At 41.5% G+C, this 20,913-nt stretch overlaps 1 protein-coding gene across 1 annotated transcript in view; it reads right to left on the bottom strand.

The window, feature by feature from the left end:
- LOC140729448 (N-acetyl-beta-glucosaminyl-glycoprotein 4-beta-N-acetylgalactosaminyltransferase 1-like) overlaps positions 1–20,913 on the bottom strand; it is an 813,083-nt gene that overhangs the window by 302,137 nt on the left and 490,033 nt on the right. The window contains exons 6-7 of the mRNA XM_073049203.1: positions 10,029–10,129; positions 6,464–6,531 (exon numbers count right to left, since the gene is read on the bottom strand). Coding sequence (XP_072905304.1) covers positions 6,464–6,531; positions 10,029–10,129 — 169 coding nt within the window. The remainder of the gene's footprint in view (positions 1–6,463; positions 6,532–10,028; positions 10,130–20,913) is intronic.

The raw sequence follows: 20,913 nt of genomic DNA, 5'->3' as shown, positions 1-20,913 counted from the left end.
TTGCCTATTGCCCCAATAGGTCTACAACAGATGCGATTTCACTTGCTCTCTACTCAGCTTTGGCTCACCTAGACCATAGTAATAACTACATCAGGCTGCTGTTTATTGATTATAGCTCATCATGCAACACAACCATACCCTCAGTACTATTCAACCAGTTTCAAAACCTGGGCCTCTGTATCCCCCTCTGCAGCTAGATCCATGATTTCTTTGTTGAAAGATCACGGTAAGTCGGGTCGGAAATAATGTCTCCTCCTCACTAATAATCAACACAGGCACACCTTAAGGATGAGTGCTTAGCCCACTGCTCTATTCCATCTACACCCATGACGGTGTGGTGAGACACTGCTCCGACTCCAATGGTAAACTGGCTGATGACACAACTGTTGTTGGCAGAATCTCAGATGGTGATGAGCAGGGATACAGGAAAACAATCTTGCACTCAATGTCAGTAAGTCCAAGGAAATGATTGTAAACTTCAGGAAGAGGAAGTTGAGGGAACATGCACCATTTCTCATTGAGGGGTCAGCAATGGAAAAAGTGAGCAATTACAAGATCCTCACTCTCATCATCTCTGAAGACCTATACTGAGCCCAACCAATTGATGCAATTATGAAGAAGGCACGTCAGTGGCTACAGTTCATTAGGATTATCAGGATATTTGGCATGTAACTAAAGAGACTCTAAACAAATTTCTACAGATGTACTGTGGAGAGCTTTCTAACTGACTGCATCACCATCTGGCTTGGAAGGGCAACTGCACAGGATTGGAAGCATCTGCAGAGGATTGCAAGCTCGGCCAGTTCCATCATGGGCATTAGCCTCTCAAGAGATGATGCCTCAAAAAGGCGGGATCCATCATTAATGACCCCTATCATCCCTCTCTTCACATTAATACCATCAGAGAGGTGGTACAAGAGCCTGAAGGCATGTGCACAACATTTTAGGAACAACTTCTGACCCTCTACCATCAGATTTCTGAACAGACAACGAATAAACCCATGAAGCCACCTCAGTATTTTTATACTCATTTGCACTACTTACTTAATTTAATTTTTATAAATGGTATATTTCTTATCATAATTTATACTGTTTTTATGTACTGCATTGACCTGCTGCTGTAAACCAACACATTTCATGACTATATCAGTGACATTAAACCTGATTCTGATAATGAAGTTGTCAATGCCAGATCTCAGCAAGAACTGAACCACATTCAGGAGAACAGTAAGTAACATTCATGACCGAGGAAGTGCCAGGAAATTCTGTCTTTTTTCACAGAGAGCAGTGGGTATCTGGAACGGGCTGCTGGGAAGCAGTGGTGAAAGCAGAAACAATAGTGGCATTTTTTGTAAGAACGTAGATCAACATGCAGGAAATGGAGAGATATGAATCACATACAGGTGGCTGAGAGTTAGTTTAATTCATCATTGCGTTCCGTGTAGGCATTGTGGGGCAAAGGGACTGTTTCTGTTCTGTATTGTCCTATGCTCTATGTTCTTTCAAGAGTGAGCTTCATCACCCATTTCTGACATTCAAGTGTAATTACCACCTCTGTGTGCCCCACTAAGAGCCTTCTGGGAGAATCACCATTGATCAGAAATCCAACTGAATCATCCAAATCAATACATTGGCTCCAAGAACAGATCAAAGGCTGAGTATCCTGTAGTCAAAGTGATTCATCTCCTGATTCTCCAAAGTGTTTTTACCAACTGCATGTCATAAGTCAGAAGCTGGGTAACATTCTCTTTAGTTACTCAAGTAGCCCACCATCATCAATACAAAACCGTTTCCAATGGTTCACTGCAGCTGCTGTTTGCATCATCTCCCAGATGCACAGCTGTAACACACCAAGCTTCTTCAGTAGCACATCCTAAATTCACCTGCACTACCGCTTAGGAGAAGGGCAGCTAAATGCATGATTTCATTCCGAGTCACCCATCATCCTGACCCAATAATATTCCTTCACTGTAATCCTGGAATGCTACATAGGAGTATTTAAATACAAGGACTGCAGAAATTCAAGCCAACAATTCACCTTACCAAAGGGCAATTAGACATGGCCATAAAATGACAGCCTTGCCAACAACATTCACATTCTGGTGGCTATCCATTTCAATTGGACTTTCCAGTGTCCCTCTGACATGTCTGTCCACAACCTCTTCTAATTCCATGCTAGGACCAAACTCAAGTTAGTGGAGCGACATCTCACATTCCATCTGGATGGTCTCCAACCTGATGGGGTGAATGTCGATTTCTCCAACTTCCAGAAATTTCTCCCTATTTCATCCTTCGCTCTTTTTTCATTTCTCATTCTGATTGCCCTGTCAGCCCTTCTCTTCTCCTCACCTGCCCATCATCTCCCTCTGGTGCTCTCCTCTTTCCTTTACTCCAATGACCCTCTTGTCCACTCCTCTTGGAAACCTTCTTCGGCCCCTTTTCCACCTATAACCTCCCAGCTTCTCACTCGTCCACTCTCCCCCACCCACCCAATCTCACCCTCCACCTTGAACTAGTTCCCATTCCCACCTTCTAACTCTGACTTCTGCCCCCTTCCATCCCAGTCCTGATGAAGGACCTTGGCCTGTAACATCGACTGTTGATTCCATTCCATAGGTGCTGCCTGACTTCTTCAAAGGTACAATTTAATGTTAGAGAAATGTATACAATATACGTCCTGAAATGCTTTTTCTTCATGCGCATCCATGAAAACAGATGAGTGTCCAAAGAATGAACGACAGTTAAACATAAGAACCCCAAAGTCCCCCCCCAACTCCCCTCCCTCCCATGCATAAGCGGCAGCGAGCAACAATCCCCCCCTCCCACTGGCAAATACAAAGCATCAGTACCACCACTGATCACTCCTGCGTGAGCAAAGCAATAGCAAAGACGCAGACTTGCAGTTACCCCAAAGACTTGGCGTTTCACCTGGTATTTGACATACCGCAGATTTTCTCTCTCTCTAATAAGAGAGAAAGAGTGGGGAGACATAGCAAACAACTCACTGGTTTACGATGTTAAAAGTCCATTATGTCACTTTTTTTGAGCTCTGTGCCTGAAGATCGCAAAGACTTGTCAAGTTTTTCCAGCATTTTGTGTGTGTGTGTTGCTCAAGGTTTTCAGCATCTTTAGAATATCTTGAGTTTATTAATTCCATCAATGTATTTGGTCTACAAGGTCATTAGATCCCATCACTCCTTAATGAACTTATTGAAAGGACGGCTTTCCTTGAGGGGTATTGATTATGCATCATTGCATCCCCTTCCCTTGTGACAATGACCTTTCTAGGGTACACTGGTTTTTCCTTTATACTGCAAAACTCCAGGAGGATATGCATGGTAACATGGATGCTCAATGTACTGCTTGACTACTTCTGTCATCACTGATCGTCAAAAAAAAGTTGCAATCAGGCTAATCAAAATAAGTTCATACTTTTAAGTGATGGTTTTCTGTCTGTCCCTCATTTATCAGTAAGAATACTGCTGACATTGGAGCAGTGTCTGCATCATTTTCCCCACCACTGATTCTTAAGACCGTAAGACAGTAAGACATAGGAGCAGAATTAGGCCATTCAGCCCATCAAGTCTGCTCTGCCATTCCATCATGGCTGATCCCAAATCCTACTCAACCCCATACATTTGCCCTCCCACTATATCCCTCGATGCCCTGACTGATCAGGAAACTATCAATTTCTGTTTTAAATATAACCAGGGAGTTGGCCTGCACCACAGTATGTGGCAGAACATTGCACAGTTTCACTACTCTGTGTTCTCAAAGGTCACCCCTCAATTTTGAGGCTGTGCCCTCTAGTTCAGATATCCTCACCATAAGAAACATCCTCTCCACACCCACCCTACCTAGTCCTTTCAACATTCCGTAGGTTTCAATGAGATTCTCCTGTATTCTTCTAATTTCCAGTGAATACAGGCCCAAAGCTGCAAAACGCTCTTTACATATTAACCCCTTAATTCTAGAATCATCCTCGTGAATCTCCTGTGGACTCTCTCCAATGCCAACACATCCTTTCTGAGATATGGGACCCAAAACTGTTGACAATACTCCAAGAGTCGCCTGACTAGTGTCTTATAAAGCCTCAGCATTATTTCCTTGCTTTTATATTCTATTCCCCTTGAAATAAATGCCAGATTGCATTTTGCCTTCTTTACCACAGACTCAACATGTAAGTTAACCTTCTGGGATTCTTGCACGAGGAGTCCTAAGTCCCTTTGTACCTCTGATGTTTGAGCCTTCTCCCCATTTAGATAATAGTCCACACTATTGTTCCTTTTACCAAAACGCATTATCATCCATTTTCCAACACTATATTCCTTCTGCCACATTTTTGCCCATTCTTCTAATTTGTCTAGGTCCTGTTGCACTTGCATTGCTTCCTCAGCACTACTTGCCCCTCTGTAATATCCACAAACTTTATGACAAAGCCATCAATTCCATTATCCAAAACATTGACAAACAATGTGAAAAGTCCCAATACTGACCCCTGAGAAACACCACTAGTCACTGGCAGCCAAAAAAGACCCCCTTTATTCCCATGCACTGCCTCCTGCATTCCTCTATCCATGCCAGTATCTTTCCTGTGACACCATAGAACTTTATCTTGTTAAGCAACCTTATCAAATGCCTTCTGAAAATCCAAGTAAATGACATCTACTGTTTCTCCTTTGTCTACCTTGTTTGATACTTACTCGAAGAACTCTAACAGATTTGCCAGGCAAGATTTCCCTTCACAGAAACCATGCTGACTTGACTTATTTTATCATAAGTCTCCAAGTACCTCGAAATCTTATGTTTAATGACTCCAACACTTTCCTAACCACTGAGGTTAGGCTAACTGGCCTATAATTTCCTTTCTTTTCCATTCCTCCCTTCTTAAAGAATAGAGTGACATTTCCATTCCTCCGGGACCATGCCAGAATCAAGTGATTCTTGAAAGATAATGGTCAATGCATCCATTAACGCTTCAGCAACCTCTCTCAGGATTCTGGGATATAGTCCATCTGGTCCAGGTGGCTTATCCATCTTAAGACCTTTGAGTTTACCTAGCATGTTTTCCTTTGTAGTCACAAAGGTGGTGGTGTCTTCCACAGGGAAGACAGATGCAAAGTACCCATTAAATTTATCTGCCTTTTCTTTGTCCCCCATTACTACCTCACCAGCATTATTTTCCAGTGGTCCAATATCAACTCTCACCTCCCTTTTACTCTTTATATAACAGTAAAACTTTTAGTATCCTGCTTTATATTATTGGCTAGTTTGCCCTCATATTACATCCTTTCCCTTCTTAAAGCTTTTTTAGTTGCCTTTTGTTGGATTTTAAAAGCTTCCCAATCATCCAACTTCCCACTCACTTTTTCTACCTTATTTATCCTTTTATGGGGTCCTTAAATTTCCTTGACAGCCACAGTTGCCTAGCCCCGCCATTCTGTGGACAGATCTATCATGTGCCTTGTGAACTATTTCCAGAAACTCCAGCCACCTCTGCTCTGCTGTCATCCCGGCCAGTATCCTCCTCCAATCCACCAGGGCAAGCTCCTCTCTCATGCCTCTGTAATTCCACCGCGATACTAATACACGTGGCTTATGCTTCCCTTGGCACAATGCGGCTCAAAAAGTTTCAGGATATTTCACAACCTCAGTTGTTGTTTTACTGAAAATATGACTATAGTTTATATTTGGAATCAAAGTAGCCCCCCTTTTCAAAGGTAGAATATAAGAAGCAGATAAGTTAACAATATACAGTATATTGAAGCATACAGTGATAGTGTGTGCTCATCTGGTTGACAATGGCTAAAAAAAACCAGAAAATCCACTCCTGGGTTGTTACACCATCTGGAAAGGTGTGTGTGGAAATGGATTGATTTGCAAAGCAAACTTTTGCATCCTTTCTTTCTGTTTTTCCATCACATCGATCCATAACAGCAGCTTTGCACCTGGGTGGTAAGTTGACTACTTCCCAGCATCTTTACTGAGCTGCTCTTGACAAAACTCTGTTGGTGACAGTATCAGTGACAGCCACACACCAGAATAAATGCACAAAACATAGAAGATGTTTCTCTAATGCGTCTTTGCTTCTTCCTTTATTTGTGCAGCCACTGTAGGCAATTCACAACAGCACAATTCATACAGTGGGTGACTCAGATAAATTAGCTCAAGAAATAATGTATAATCAACATTGCCAATAGTTGTCACCACTCTGATTCACAATTATTGCAACAAATAAGAAAAATTCAAATCTGTATGCTTTCTTAATTCTTGAACCTAACTCAAATGTTGTGAAAACATGATTGCTAATGATAGGGGCCAGCAGCATATACTTCAAACGTTAGTACCTGTAAGCCACATGACTGAGACTAAAGTAGGCTTTCAGTTTGAAGTCACATGGTTTGCTTTACTCTGATGCCATTGGTCTAGTCGTTGTGAACTCTGAATGAAATAATGTACTTACTGGACTGGATTGGAAACTTGAGATCTGAACTTAGTAAACTCGCCTGGAGCAGCCCACTCTGTACCCAGCTGAAAAGCAATGATAGGAAGATACTTCTTAGTCACTTGAGCAATTCAGACCACTTAAATAAATTAAACTCAAATGATTAGGAAAACAGATGCTTTATAGATATTACTTTAGTTACTGAAGACTAAAATAAGACCTCTCTACACAGCTCCAAGCCAACAGCTGGAAATTTTTCATCTTTTTCTTAGACAGACCCTCAAAATTGAGGATGACCTCCCTCAGCCCAAGTTTTGTAGGGATTCTGAGACGAACGATGGGGCCAATGTGGGAATTGCCGGAGAGGGCAGTAGGTCACTGAAGGTGCTGGTGCATGGCTGGTCTCTGGGTAGTTCCAGTGAGTTTGGATGATTTTGCTGAGATGACACTGAAGTTATCTTTCTAGCACCTTGCTGTGCCTGCTGTAGGTAGTCTAGGTCTAAAAAAAATCTAACAGAGCAGTGTTCATTGCTGCCCAGTAAACTCTTGAGTTTTGTATCATCAAGATTCCCCACCATCCAGCTCATGACCTCTACTGCTAAGCATTGGGCAGAAGGTACAGAAGCCTGAAGTCCCACACTGCCACGTTCAGGAATAGCTACTTTCCTGTAACTATCAGGTTCTTGAACCATCCTCCCAGATGCTATTCCTACCTCAGCAACAGAACATTATGGATCATTTCTTGCACCACTGTGCACTGTACACTTAATGACTTGGTGCACCATTATTAAATCTTCATTGTTTCGTGTATGTATAATTTATACATTGTGTGTTGTCTGAACCTAAGTGCCTGTCATGCTGCTGTAAGCAAGTTTTTCATTGCACCTGAACCTCAACACACTTGACAATAAACTTGGCCTGTTGTGACGGCCTGTCTGAAACTCACCCCCTCCTTTTGTCTCTTTTTTAGCAGTTTCTCTGGACTAAGACATGATATGCTTTCATTTTAGTTCTGAATAATAGGATTTGCATGTGCATGAATTATTTTTAACATAGGGTGGCTGCAGCACAACACAACATCTTGATGTAATGGCAACAAGGTTCAAGACGTGGAAAGGAAGCTCTTCTCTTTGCAGGACACAGACAATCATTGCATTGAAGCCATTACACTGCTCTGCTTAGCAATGTTAGTTAAGAGCAATTGTCAGTTTACAAAATAGTAGACAACTATAGTGGATTCCAGTTAACTGGAACTCATCAGGACCAGTATATTTTGGGCCAATAAAATGGTTGCCCCAATTAGCCAAAGTTTCATGGAAATAATTAAAAAGGTATAAAAGACACAAGCTACTTTTTAATTCAATAGTAAATTATGTATTTAAATGAAACACAGAACTGCCACAGTACTATAAAACTGCATTAGTTCCTAATAGTTATCAACAGAGGAAATCTTTCAGTGTATTCTACTGTGTTCTTTTGATTGATTGACTGTAAATGAAGAAAATGAGCACAGCCACCTAATACTGATAATGCCTTGCTGCATGAAGTAGTGTCAAAAATCATTACTTTTTACTTCAACGGCCAGCATCCCAAATGAATAACATAACACAAGCACACATAACTGACGCTATTTAAAAAACTGTTCACTCTAAGCACGGTATATTTCATGGTAAACAGTATTTAGTGCGACCAAGGTAGCATGCACACCCTCAAATCCTTTTGCACCCTGAATCTGGAGTACGTTATGCTGCTATGTCGACCTTTCTAGCTGCCTAGAGAATTCACGTCTGTTGTTATTGCAGCTGTATACATTTCACCACAGGCCGATACCAACCTGGCTCTTAATGAACTTTGCGAAACTATCAATATCCATGAAACTGCACGCCCAGAGGCTGCTTTCATCATTGCTGGAAACTTTGATCAAGCGTTGCTGACCAGAGTTTACCCGAAGTTCTCCCAACACATCGAAGTGAGCACACGGGGAGGAAGCATACTCAATCACTGCTACTCTCCCTTCCGCAATGGCTACACAGCACTACTCCGCCCTCCGTTTGGAAAGTCTGACCGTTCCTCCAACTTGCTCTTACCTGCCTACAGGCAGAAATTGAAGTAGGAAGCGGCCATAGTAAAACTATCCACTGCTAGTCCAATCAATCAGACTCAATGTTACAAGAATACCTGGGAGGTATTGCGAGCTGAGCACTCTCCAAATACACAGAGGTGGTCACAAGCTTCATTTGGAAGTGCATTGAAGACATTGTTCCCCAAAAATCAGTCCAGGTCTACTCAAACCAGAAGCCTTGGTGTGTTGCTCTCAGAGCAAGGGATAAAGCCTTCACCTCCAGAGATCAACAGGAACTCAAGAGAAGCCACTATGATTTACGGAGAGTCATCAAGGTGGCAAAATGGCAACACAGGCACAAAATGTAGTTGCAACTCTGTGACAATGACACACACAGCGTACGACAAAGACTGCACACCGTCGCGGACTTCAAAAGGAAACGCACCAGTACAGCCAACATTGCTACCTCGCTCCCAGACGAGCCAAATGTTTTTTTACGCTCGATTCAAGGTTGATAGGACTGAACCCCCAAGGAGAGCCGCCACCGAGACCTGCACCTTGGTCGTCTCTGAGGCTGAGATACATACAATATTTCAATGTGTCAGCAGCCGCAAGGTAGCAAGGCCCAAGAGCATCCTAGCGCGCATCCTTAAAGTGCATGCTGAACAATGTGTTTATGAACATTTTTAATCTCTCCCTCTCCCAGTGTGTAGTGCCCTCCTGTTTCAAATCATCCATCACTGTCCCTGTATCTAAGAAAACCAAGGTAGCATGCCTAAACGATCAGCGCCTTATCACACTCACCAGAATTATAAGCAAATGCTTTGAGAGGCTGGTTAAAGACTACATCTGCAGCATGCTACCACCCACACCGGACCCCCTACAATTCATCTACTGACGGAACCAGTCTACCAATTACGTCACAGCCACAGAACTAACCATCATCCTCACTCACCTGGAGAAGAGGGATGCATGTGTTAGAATGCTGCTCTTGGACTACAGTTCTGCATTCAACACCATCATTCCCCCCAGACTTGACAGGAAGTTCAGAGACCTTGGCCTGCACCCCACCTTGTACAGCTGGATTCTGGACTTCCTATTCCTGCTGCTATAATAACTCATCTCCTTCTACCTTAGGCCACAAACTTATCAATCAGCCGTCCAAGATCCGTATGCTCCACGACCGCTGGACTAAGTGTGTAAATGTAGGAGGGGACTATGTTGAAAAATAAATGTGCTAGGTTTTCTAAAATTGACTCCTTCTGCCTTAGGCCACAAACTTATCAATAACCCCTCATACATTACAGGATAAAGCACAGACATCATCACCAAACTCTTCATTGTAGGAGCCTGATACTATGTTTTCATTTTTATGCTTCTTCATAGAAGATGGATACTTGGAGAGCTACCATATAACTGGAAAAAATATTCAGGCATCCTCAAGGACACTTTAAGGCAGTGATTGAACTGCATACAATGGCTTCTGGACGAGATAAGTGAGAATGAAATGACATTCTTTACCTTGCCCACATGTATCAGCAGCCTGGCATTTGCAGGACTCTCATCAGAACTGAGCCAAAACTCGGAATTATCATCGGATGCAATTGCAAACTGGAAATCACCTGAGAAAATAAAAATGTAAAATAATTGATCAAGTTGGAGAGTTGCGTACATGTCGATAATAAACCCAGGATTGACTTTATAGAATATAGAACACATGGGAGCTGAAAACTGCATGAGAAGAGAAAGCATTTTCTGTTTTGCAGTCAATAATTTAGGGAAGCCAAATGGGCAAATTCTACTGTACCTTTGGGTAAGGTCATACATGCAGTCAGGTACATTAATCCAGTGGTGTAGAAAGGAAGCATTAGTTCAATGTTACCCTTGTAAAGCCACCCATGTCAAGCATCATCAAAGTTGAAGTGATGCAAATGGTGAAGGTCATGCACCTGCAAAGCAGGTATGAACTAAGTCCAATATTGAGAGTCAATCATCACTTCAGTTCAATGCTTCATTCTGTTTGGAGATGCAGTTACTGTCCCTCTTCACACGGTTTCACAATCTCTGTCTCCCCTGCTGCTTGGACTTCCAGCAACGTGCCACGCAGAAGGTTCAGAGCTCAAGCTTGCAAAGGGAAGTCTCAGGAACAGCAGTAGGTTCACTTCCATAACAGATTCTGTGATGCTGCATTGACACTCAATTTCTAATGCTGAGTAACATTTTCACAGAATCACAGCGAATGATAAAAATTTTATGTTTTGCCCACAGCTGCTCATGTGCTTAATTTGTTTCAGGTTTTAGCCATCGTTCTCAAAGTCAAATCGAACAGGAATCAAGATAAAATTTCATATTAACCGTTAGGGGAAAGACCTCCTTCCCGTAGAGACATTTATTATCTATTCTGTCCAGATGTCTCATAAGTTTATATATTTTGATCAGGATTCCCTTCAGCCTAATTCATTCCAGGGAAATCAAGACCGAATTGACTGGTAGACCCATGTAAGAGATCAATAAACCCACATGACCACAAGTCAGTTAAAGATGGAAAATAAATGGATCCTTGCAAAGTGCCACATGGAGCATGTAGTAATTGTGCCTTCGCGGCTCCAGGGCCCTGGCTCTGTTCTGACCTCATGTGCTCTCTGTGTGATGTGTAACACGCTGGGAAAGATTTCACTGCTAACGTAATGGTTTTACTGTAGAAACAGTGTTTGGGTTATGGTTAGAGATAACAGGTGCTTTGGAATGTGAGCCGTCCAATGAAGGGAGTGTGTTTTCGTGTTGTGTGCCTGACGTTGGTGTGAGCTGAGTCTTTTGTTTGGTGGGAGATGAAGAGAGAAGGCGCCGGAGAGAAGAGATCATAGGACTCGACCCGGAGTGGGGCCATGGTCTGACAAAGCTCAAGGAGATCGAAGGAGGATCAGAAAAGGGGAAAGTGAGCTCCAGCTTGTGCACATTAGACCGTTTTATTAAAATAGGCCCTTTTCTTTTTTTTTGCTTTTTCTTTACTAACCCATTATTCGAATTAAGAAATAGAAAGCTAAGTTGTTTAATTGTATGTAGTGTACTGTCTGTTATTTTGTGGTTCTTATTTATAATAGGGTAATGAATCATGCAGCCTCCACACACAGGGAGTTTCAGGGTGGGCTTGCACCTCAATCTCACACGTTTGGTGGGGTCAGAGATTGTCTTCCCTAGACCTACGCAGCAGACAGAACCAGAGAGTTTCAGATGCTTGCACATCTTTCCATGGCCATGTGACATTCCACCCTCTGCTCCGGTTTCCTCCCACATCCCAAAGACATGATAGTAGTTTAAGCAGTAATGACAAGAATAAAATCAAAGGGAGTAGATGGGGCATGTGTGAAAGAATATAAGTGGCAAGGGGGCAGCAAGATAAAGAGAGGGGGAATGGGACTTATTGGCTTGCTCTGCCAAGAGCTGGCATAGACCTGACGAGTCAAATGGCCTTCCGTATCATGATATGATAATTTGTAAATGTCACTCACTTCTCTTGAAGGAATTATTTACTTGGCTTAAGTAATCAACTTTAGTTTTATGTGGTGTATTCCAGCTGACAGTGTCTTTCACAGAGGAAGGAAGTGATAGAAACGGCAGTACTCAGAATGTGCTGACAGTTCCAAGTTACCAACTTTAAGTTACATTATCATATAGCTAAATACTCAGTAGTAGCAGAACAGATCACTGATAAAAACACATAATCACATATATGACAAAAGCATCCACTGAACGTGAAGAAATCTGCACAACAATAATCAGGGAATTTCATGTGGTCATTTCTTGTTGGCAGCCAAGTTCAAAGTTACCTGACTTGATGCATGTATCTTGTAGTATAAAGCACCTGCACTTCAGTCCAATAGAGTCCTGGGCAGTTCAGCACAGACACTGGCCCTTCAGCCCACTGTATTGATGCTGACCATTTTGCCCATCTACTCTAATCCCATTTTTCCATTGAGATGCAGCGCGCAAACGGCCCATCTGGCCCTTTGAGCCACGCCACCCATCAACCCCCGATTTAAGCCCAGCCTAATCATGGGATAATTTACAATGATACAATGGTACATCTTTGGACTATGGGAGGAACTGAAGCACCCGGAGGAAACCCAAGCCGTAATGGGGAGAATGCAGAAACTCTTACACAGGCAGTGGCGGGAATTGAACTTGGGTCACCTGTACTGTAAACTGTTGTGTTGACCACTAGGATACTGTGCCAGCCAAGCTTCCTTTACGGTTCCTGACACTGGCACTGCATACTGTCATAATAAATCATACTAACTTGAAGGAAATTATGCATTTCCTTGTTATCAGGAAGTCCTCACATTTTAGCATTCCCTGTGCAAAGTAACGATTGGCATATAGTAGTGGTGCACATGCTCCTCGATTGCCCCATTAAGATGCTGAGCTGTTTTACGTATCAAAGAGGACTTTGGCCACATATATGATGTATCTGAGTCTTTAACTGATATGACAGGAAACTATGGCCTTGAACTCCAAAGTCCTTCCATTCATCAACGTTCCTTACTGCACCACCATTTACTGTATATGTCTTATTCCTTTTTGACTTCCCAAAACACTTCTCCATGCACTCGTCTGGATTAAATTCCCTCTGATCTATAACCTGCAGCGGCCTTGGACAACACTCCTTGCTCTCCACACCATTAATTTTCATGTCGTCCACTGACTTACTTATCAATTTAACATACTGTAGCTAAGTAACAGAGTCTGAGAAGGGCAGAAACTCCAGTGCCACGCTGAAGTAACAAATGCCCCCTCAAATGCCATTGACCCTTAGTGAATTCCCACCCCCAGCTTTACTGACTGTTTAAACTACAAGTGATATTTAACCCTTTGTTATTCAAAGCAATTTTAAAATACTGAAAAAAATATATAGAAGGAAATATTTAAACACAAAAAATGGTAAGACCAGTTATTAGCAGCTTAAAAAAAAGATAAACTTAACATCATTTTTGCTTTTATCTCCAGAGCCACAATCCCCATACAGTCAGTAGAGTGTGCAGATCCTACAACTGGTGTAATATTCATATGCCAGTCTCTCAGGGTAAATGCTGGGGAATCTTGTCAAGTTGGAGTTCCACCACGGGATGGATGTCATAAGAGTGGCTTGATAATTACGAGTACCCCATCACACAGAAGGTTCAGGTCATAAGTGTTTGACTATAAATACGTGGACTGGACTAGTTTTGTTGCCTTTTCAATGAATGAAACCAGTGGGTCTGCTCAGAAATGCTGGGTTTTAGGGACAAAACCGGGTTTATTCTTCTTCGATAAATACTTCACTTATTGAATTACATTCAAAGCCATATCTTTTACAGCCACCACTTGCTCTTACTCATTCCTCTTCGAAAAATCGTCTTCAAACATCTGATAGTTGTGCTGTCAGCCAATCAATATAAATATGAAACAGTTGGGTAACTTACATTATATATTTAATGGGTTGCAGAGTTTGAGATAGCAGTATCTGAGAATTCACTTAAATTATTCTTGCTACCCAGTATTCATTGTTTATACTTCATGCATGAGAGTCCATTACTACTACTATGCCTGAAACCATCCAACAGCAAAGAAATTTCTCTTGAGTTGAATCTACTTTAACTATTTTCCACTTGAGTAGGCTTACATCAACTAAAAGACAGATATACCAGCATTACTGGCATTTTTTTCAAATTCCAGGTTTGTATTTAAAAATCTGAATTCAAGTTCTCAGCTAATATAGGGACTTTGACGACTGGGCCAAATCTTCTGGAGTTCTAATCTAATAACATAACCATCATGCTCCTGCATCTGTTACAGAATATCAATGGATTTTCTTTGATGAACGTTTTTCATCAGCACTACCTTATATTTTTCCAGCAATCTCTTCTCTAACATCAGTTCACTTGATCATATTTACATGTTCTAATCCTGGCAACTCATATTTACCAAACCGATTTGAGTCGTTATCCATATGTACAAATCAAGTTTCTCCAGCCCTGAAATTCACCTTTCCCTAGTAACATCAATGCCAATGGCAGTGGTATGATTGTCACTGATATGCAGTAGAGGATGATCTGAGAGAATGAAGGCCAGACCAACAAAATAAATTCTGCTTCTCAATATTAAAATATACGACAAATGTAGAACAACAGTACATAAGTGAATTTATAGTTATCCATGAAATGGTGAGCATCAGGATTCTAAAACTGAAATGGATAATGTTGGAAATACTTAGCAGGTCAGGCACTATCGGTATAGTGAGAAACAGAGTTAATGTCTCAGAACTGATGACAAGTCATTGATTTGAAATGCTAACAATGTCTCTGTTCCTCTCTCCACAAATGCTGCCATATCTGCCATTCACTTCCAGTGCTTTCTGTTCTTATTTCAGATTTCCAGAATTTGCAGTTTATTTTTAGATGTTTAATTTGTTTTGCCATATGACTCCAGGTCTGATTCTGACCTTGGGTGCTGTCCACATGGAGTTTGCAAAATCTCTCTGTACTTTTGGTTTTCATCCACATCCCAATGACGTGCTGATAAGGTTAATTGGCTATTACCCCTTGATGTAGATTAATGGTAAAAAGAATCAGCAGAATAGTTGATGCCCATGTGTGAGGCAGAAGAAGCTGTGATACAGGGAAATAAGGAGTGCGGTAATTGGACTAATGAACTCAAGTGGACTGAATGACCAACTACTTAACACATGATCATTCATGACATCTTTTTGCTCATGAAATAAAGCTGGCCCTGACTGTATCTCAGACTCTGGTGTATAGCTAAAACATCTAGAGAATTTATAGGAGGAACTCCAAATATGTTGTGATATGCACAGCTGTTGTCTCCATTAAACAAGAAAAAATATTTTGGGTAAACATTATTCTAATTATGGAAATTATATTAAATTTTTAACTAATTATGAACATGTTGCATAGTTCAGACTTTATTACACCATGGTGTAAAGATTATTAAGTGTGTGGAACATACTGAGTGTGAGTAAAAGTCTGAAATCACACAAAGCAACCACTTGTGCTACAGTGGCTTGTCAGGAATTAACTCAAACCTCCTGGGACTCTAATTAATATAGTTAAGACTCCATTCCATTTTGCCCTCTGATACTTCACCAGCATTAGTAAGGTTTTATGAACATCCACATATTTGAGGATCTCTTTAAAATTACAAACAATAAACAACATCACAATGATTTATCAAGAATCCAAGGGAAAGCTTCACACATATACCGACTGATCATTGTCAATAAGGTCGAGGGAAAGATAACTAGTTAACGTTGAGTAATGGAACTGAGATACATAATACAAAGGAAATTTGATAAATATTTTCATATCCACAATTACGAATGAAGCTATTTTTACTCCATTGCCACATACCGCATGCAAAGACCAAAGCAATTGACGGCCAAAGAGAGAGGCACAAAAGTTTTCTGAATGCTGATGGCATTGTTACATACAAGGCATACTTGTTACATACAAGGCATCATTACAGGCCATGTCATTCACATAACATAAAAATAAATCCAGAAAATTTTGTAAGTGCTCAGAAGTAGTGGAGAAAATAAAAGCAGTAACTTCTCAGGTCAATAACTTTTTATTATCATGACAGAGAAAAACAAATTGAAAATGAGGGGGAAGAAAATGTCGTTTCCATGATACAGCAGAAGGCAACAAGGTTTAGTAATTATAAATAGAGTAAACATTACAGATAAGCTTTATTTGTCATGTTACACATACATTGAAACATTAAGCACACAGTGAAATGCGTCATTTCGTGTTAAAGACCAACACAGTCCGAGGATTTGCTGGGGGCAAATCACATGCTTCCAGCACCAACACAACATGCCCACAACTTACTAGCCCTAACCCGAAACACATTTCCTTGGAATGTAGGAGGAAATCGGAGTACCTGGAGAAACCCCATTGGGTCCACTAGGGGAACATTGAAACTTTTTACAGAGGTTAACGGGATCACTAGAGCTGTAAAGGTTTGCACTAACTGCTATGCTACCATAATGCCCAATAAAAAGATAATGATATATGGCTAAAGTGGGTGGGAATGGTTTGAGAAAGAGAGAGGCCTACAGGATGTGTAAGTGGGAACAGCAGTATCATTACCTGAAAGACTGAATTTAGCGTTGAGTCTGGAAGGCTATAATTGCAAGGTGCCATTCCTTGATCTTACGCTGAGTTTTGTGGGCACGGTACAGGAGGCTGATGATGGAGATGTCAGGGTGAAAAGAAGATTAAAATAACAAGTGACAAGGTAAAGTGACAACTACAGGGTCACATTTACCAAATGAATGAAAGTGTTCTGCAAAGCAATCAACTGCTCTGCATTTGGTCTCTCCACTACGGAGGAAACAATATTGCGAGCAGCAAATACAATACACTGAATTGAAAGAAGTCGAAGTGAATTGCTGCTTTACCTGAGGAGAATATTTAGAACACTGGACAGTGTGAAGGAAGTGCAAAGCAGAATAGTGATATTGCTGCTTCACAACTCCAGGTATTCAAGTTTCATTATGAATCAGGTGGAAGTATTTGCATAGTCTCCTTGAGTGGGCTTTTCACAGCTGTTAAGGTTCCTCCATTCCAAACTTTTTTTTAAAAAGGGAATCTGGTGGGCATGTGAGGAAGAACAGTTCGCGAGGTGATAGAAGAATAAAATGTAGAGAATTGGGAATGAGGGGATTGCTTTGCTGGAAACCAGCTTAGACCTGATAGGCCAAGTGGCATCCTTCTGCATTGCAATAAATGAGTAATGTGAGAACAGACTTGAGAAAATGAAATACTTTTAGGAATTAAGACAGGAGGAAGACTAGTTAATGGAACTCTTGGAGTCAGTAAGCAAATAGCACATCATCAGTTGTGGGCCATCTCTGGAGGTGAAAATGTAAGAGGCAAGAAAGGGAAGAGGCAAAGATGGACAATGTGAAGCTGAGAGAGAGAGGCAGATATTGTCAACATATTTTTCAATTTTGTTGAAAACAAGAAGCAACATCCATCAATGCATAAAAGACAAGAGGCAAGGGAAAAAATCTGAATGGCCAGTCAATATGGATATGGAGTTCCTTGGGTGTAGCTGTTTAAGGATTGTATTAAACTCATTAAATTCATTTAACATAACATAATTGAAATAGATGCAGCAGAGGAATGGGGGAGCATTGAAATAAGATTTTCTGGATATCATTAGCTAATTTTGCTACTTACACATTGACAGGTTTCAAGACTAGACACCTTTGCTAAAGTAAAGCAATAAATCTCAGTGTTATAACAGTCAATAGTGAATCAAAGGATTCCAATGAAAAAGTTTTCTCTTTGGCTGAGTTCAAAGTAAAATTTTATAATCAGTGTACCTATATGTCACTGATGCACCATCAATAACTTTCGGAGACGTAAGTCAAGGTAGGCTTTTATTGGCTGGAAGAAAGCACCGTCAGCAGCAAGCGACCACCACACAACATCCTGGAGACTGAGGGAGGAGCAGTGCCTCCAATTGCCTTTATACAGGGGTCTGTGGGAGGAGCTACAGGAGCAGTCAGCGGGGGGGTGGGGGGGCATGTCCAGACAGGTATATGTAGTTCACCACAGTCACCAAATACAAACCCTATGATTCATCTTCCTGTGGGCATAGCAAATCCATAGAACAGTAACTATAGCACGATCAATGAAAGATCTATTAGAGTGCAGAAGACAACAAACTGTGCAAATGCAAATATAAATAAATAGCAATAAGTAACAAGAACATGAAATAACAAGATAAAGAGACTTGCAGTGAGATCATTAGTTGTGGGAATATCTCAATGGATGGGCAAGTGAGTGTAGCTATCCCCTTTGTTCAAGATTCTGATGGTTGAGTGGTTGTACCTGTTCTTGAACCTGGTGGTGTGTGTCCTGAAGCTCTTGTACTTTCTACCTGATGGCAGCAGCGAGAGAAGAGCATGGCCTGGATGGTAAGGATCTCTGATGATGGATGCTGCTTTCCTACGAAAGCGTTTCACGTAGATGTACTCAATGGTTGGGAGGGGTTTACCCATGATGTACCGGGACGAATCCACTACCTTTTGTGGGAATTTCCGTTCAAAGTCAATACACTCTCCACTACATGTCTACTGAAGTTTGGCAAATTTTTTAATGTTATGCCGAATCTTCATAGACTCCTAAAGAAGTAGAGGCAGTGCTGTTCTTTCATTGCAATTGCATTTTTCATGCTGGGTCCAGGACAGGTCCTCTGAAGTAGTAACATCCGTGAATTTAAAGTTGCTAACCCTCTCCATATCTGTTCTTCTGATGAGGACTGGCTCATTGACCTCTGGTTTCCCTCTCCTGAATCTACAATCAATTCCTTAGTCTTTCTGACACTGAGTGAGAGGTTGTTGTTATGACATAGTTCAGCCAAATTTTCAGTTCCCTCTTGTATGCTGTTTGATCACCACCTTTGATATGCCCCACAACAGTGGTGTTATCAGCAAACATGACTATGATGTTGGAGCTGTGTTTAGCCACGCAGTCAAAAGTGTAAAGAGAGTAGAGCAGGGAGCTAGGCATACAGCACCGTAGTGCACCTAAGCTGATGGAGATCATGGACGAGGTATTTTTGCCAATCCAAACTGGCTGGGGTCTAGAAGTGAGGAAATCCAGTATCCAATTGCACAAGGGGCTTTGAGGCCAAGATCTTAAAGCTTCTTAATTAGTTTTGAGGGGATGATGGTATTAAATACTGAGCTGTAATTGATGAAGAGCATCCAGATGTATGCATCTCTGCTGTCCAGATGTTCCAGGGTTGTGTGACAAGCCAATGAGATGGCACCTGCTGTGGATCTGTTGCTCTGGTAGACAAATTGGAGTGGATCCAAATTGCCTCTCAGGCGGGAGCTGGTATGTTTCATCATCAACCTCTCAAAACACTTCATCACTGTGGATGTAAGTGCAGCTGGCGATAGTCACTGAGGCAGGTCACGATGCTCTTCTTGGGCACTGGTATAATGAAGCTTCTCCAGTACAAGATCATTGTGGGACACTCCAGCCCTTGTTTAATTTGCCTGCCCCAGGCACCCAAACTACAGTGGTCCTGTATAAAATTACAAGAGGCATAGTTGGGGAGATGAAGTCTTTTTACTTGGGGGTACAAATGTTGAATACTGGATATCATAGCTTTAAGATGAGAAGGGGAGATTTTGTTTTACACAGGGAATGACAGGTGCCTAGAATGTGCTGACAGCTGCAGTGGTAGAGGTCAATATTTTAGCAATGTTTAGAAGGCATTTAGGCAGCTATATAACAGTGAGGTATACAGACCATGTGCAGGCAGATGGGATTAAATTGGAATAATGGACAATACAAACAAGGGCCAGTTCTTGTGTTGTACTGGTATCGGTTCTACCTTAAGCTACAGAAGAGAAAATAGCCAGGATATTAACATCAGCTGACAGCAAACAAGGGTGACACAGTGGCAGTACTGGCCGAACTGATGCCTCACACCTCCACTGGCCCGGTTTCAATCCTGACCTCTGCTGCTACTTGTGCAGAGTTTGCTCATTTTCTCTGTGACCTGGAGGACTTCCTCTGCTTCTCCAGTTTCTTCTCACATCCTCAAAATGAGCAATCTGAATCAGCTACTAGAAATTGCCCATTGTTCGAAGATGAGTGTAGGAATCTGGGAATTTAAAAAAATTAATTTATTTATTGTTTAATGAGATACAGCTTGGAAGAGGCCCCTTGAGCGACACTGCCCAGCAACCTTCCGATTTCAATCCTAGCCTAATCACAGGTCAATTTACTATGAGCAATTAACCTACCGATTGGTAAGTCTTTGGCATGAGGGAGGAAACTCATAAAATCATGGGGAGAACATACAAACTCCTTACAGGACAGCGGTGGGAATTGAACCCAGGTCGCCAGTACAATAAAGTGTTGTGCTAACCACTATGCTATCATGCCACCCTCTGTGAAGAATAAAACAAGATTGCATAGATGAGTGCTCGATGTTTGGTGCAGAGTTGGTGGGCTAAAGGACCTGTTTCTGAACTCCCACACTCAATGTCCCTTCAACTCTTTAATTGAATCTCTTCACTGAAAGTATAGTAAATTAAACATGATCTCACCTGTCAGTAATCTCCCAGTGGGGAACCTGGAACAACTGGAATCCTAATTGTGTCCTAAATTCCATTCTGGCAACATACTATCTCAGCCATTTCCCGGTGGTTCTTTGACAACTAACTGGATGAGGAATGTGGAGGTAGAAGGAAGCATGGGAAGGAGAGGACAAGAAAAGGAAGTGGGAAGTCGGGAAAAAGTGGGCAGAGGACATGGGAACAAAAAGAAAGGATAAATGAATAAGGGCGAACCAAAGAGGAACAGAGATAAGGGTGACTGGA

Source organism: Hemitrygon akajei, chromosome 6 (genome assembly GCF_048418815.1).
Source record: "Hemitrygon akajei chromosome 6, sHemAka1.3, whole genome shotgun sequence".
NCBI classification, from domain to species: domain Eukaryota; kingdom Metazoa; phylum Chordata; class Chondrichthyes; order Myliobatiformes; family Dasyatidae; genus Hemitrygon; species Hemitrygon akajei.
This window is presented reverse-complemented; position numbering and strand designations above follow the sequence as displayed.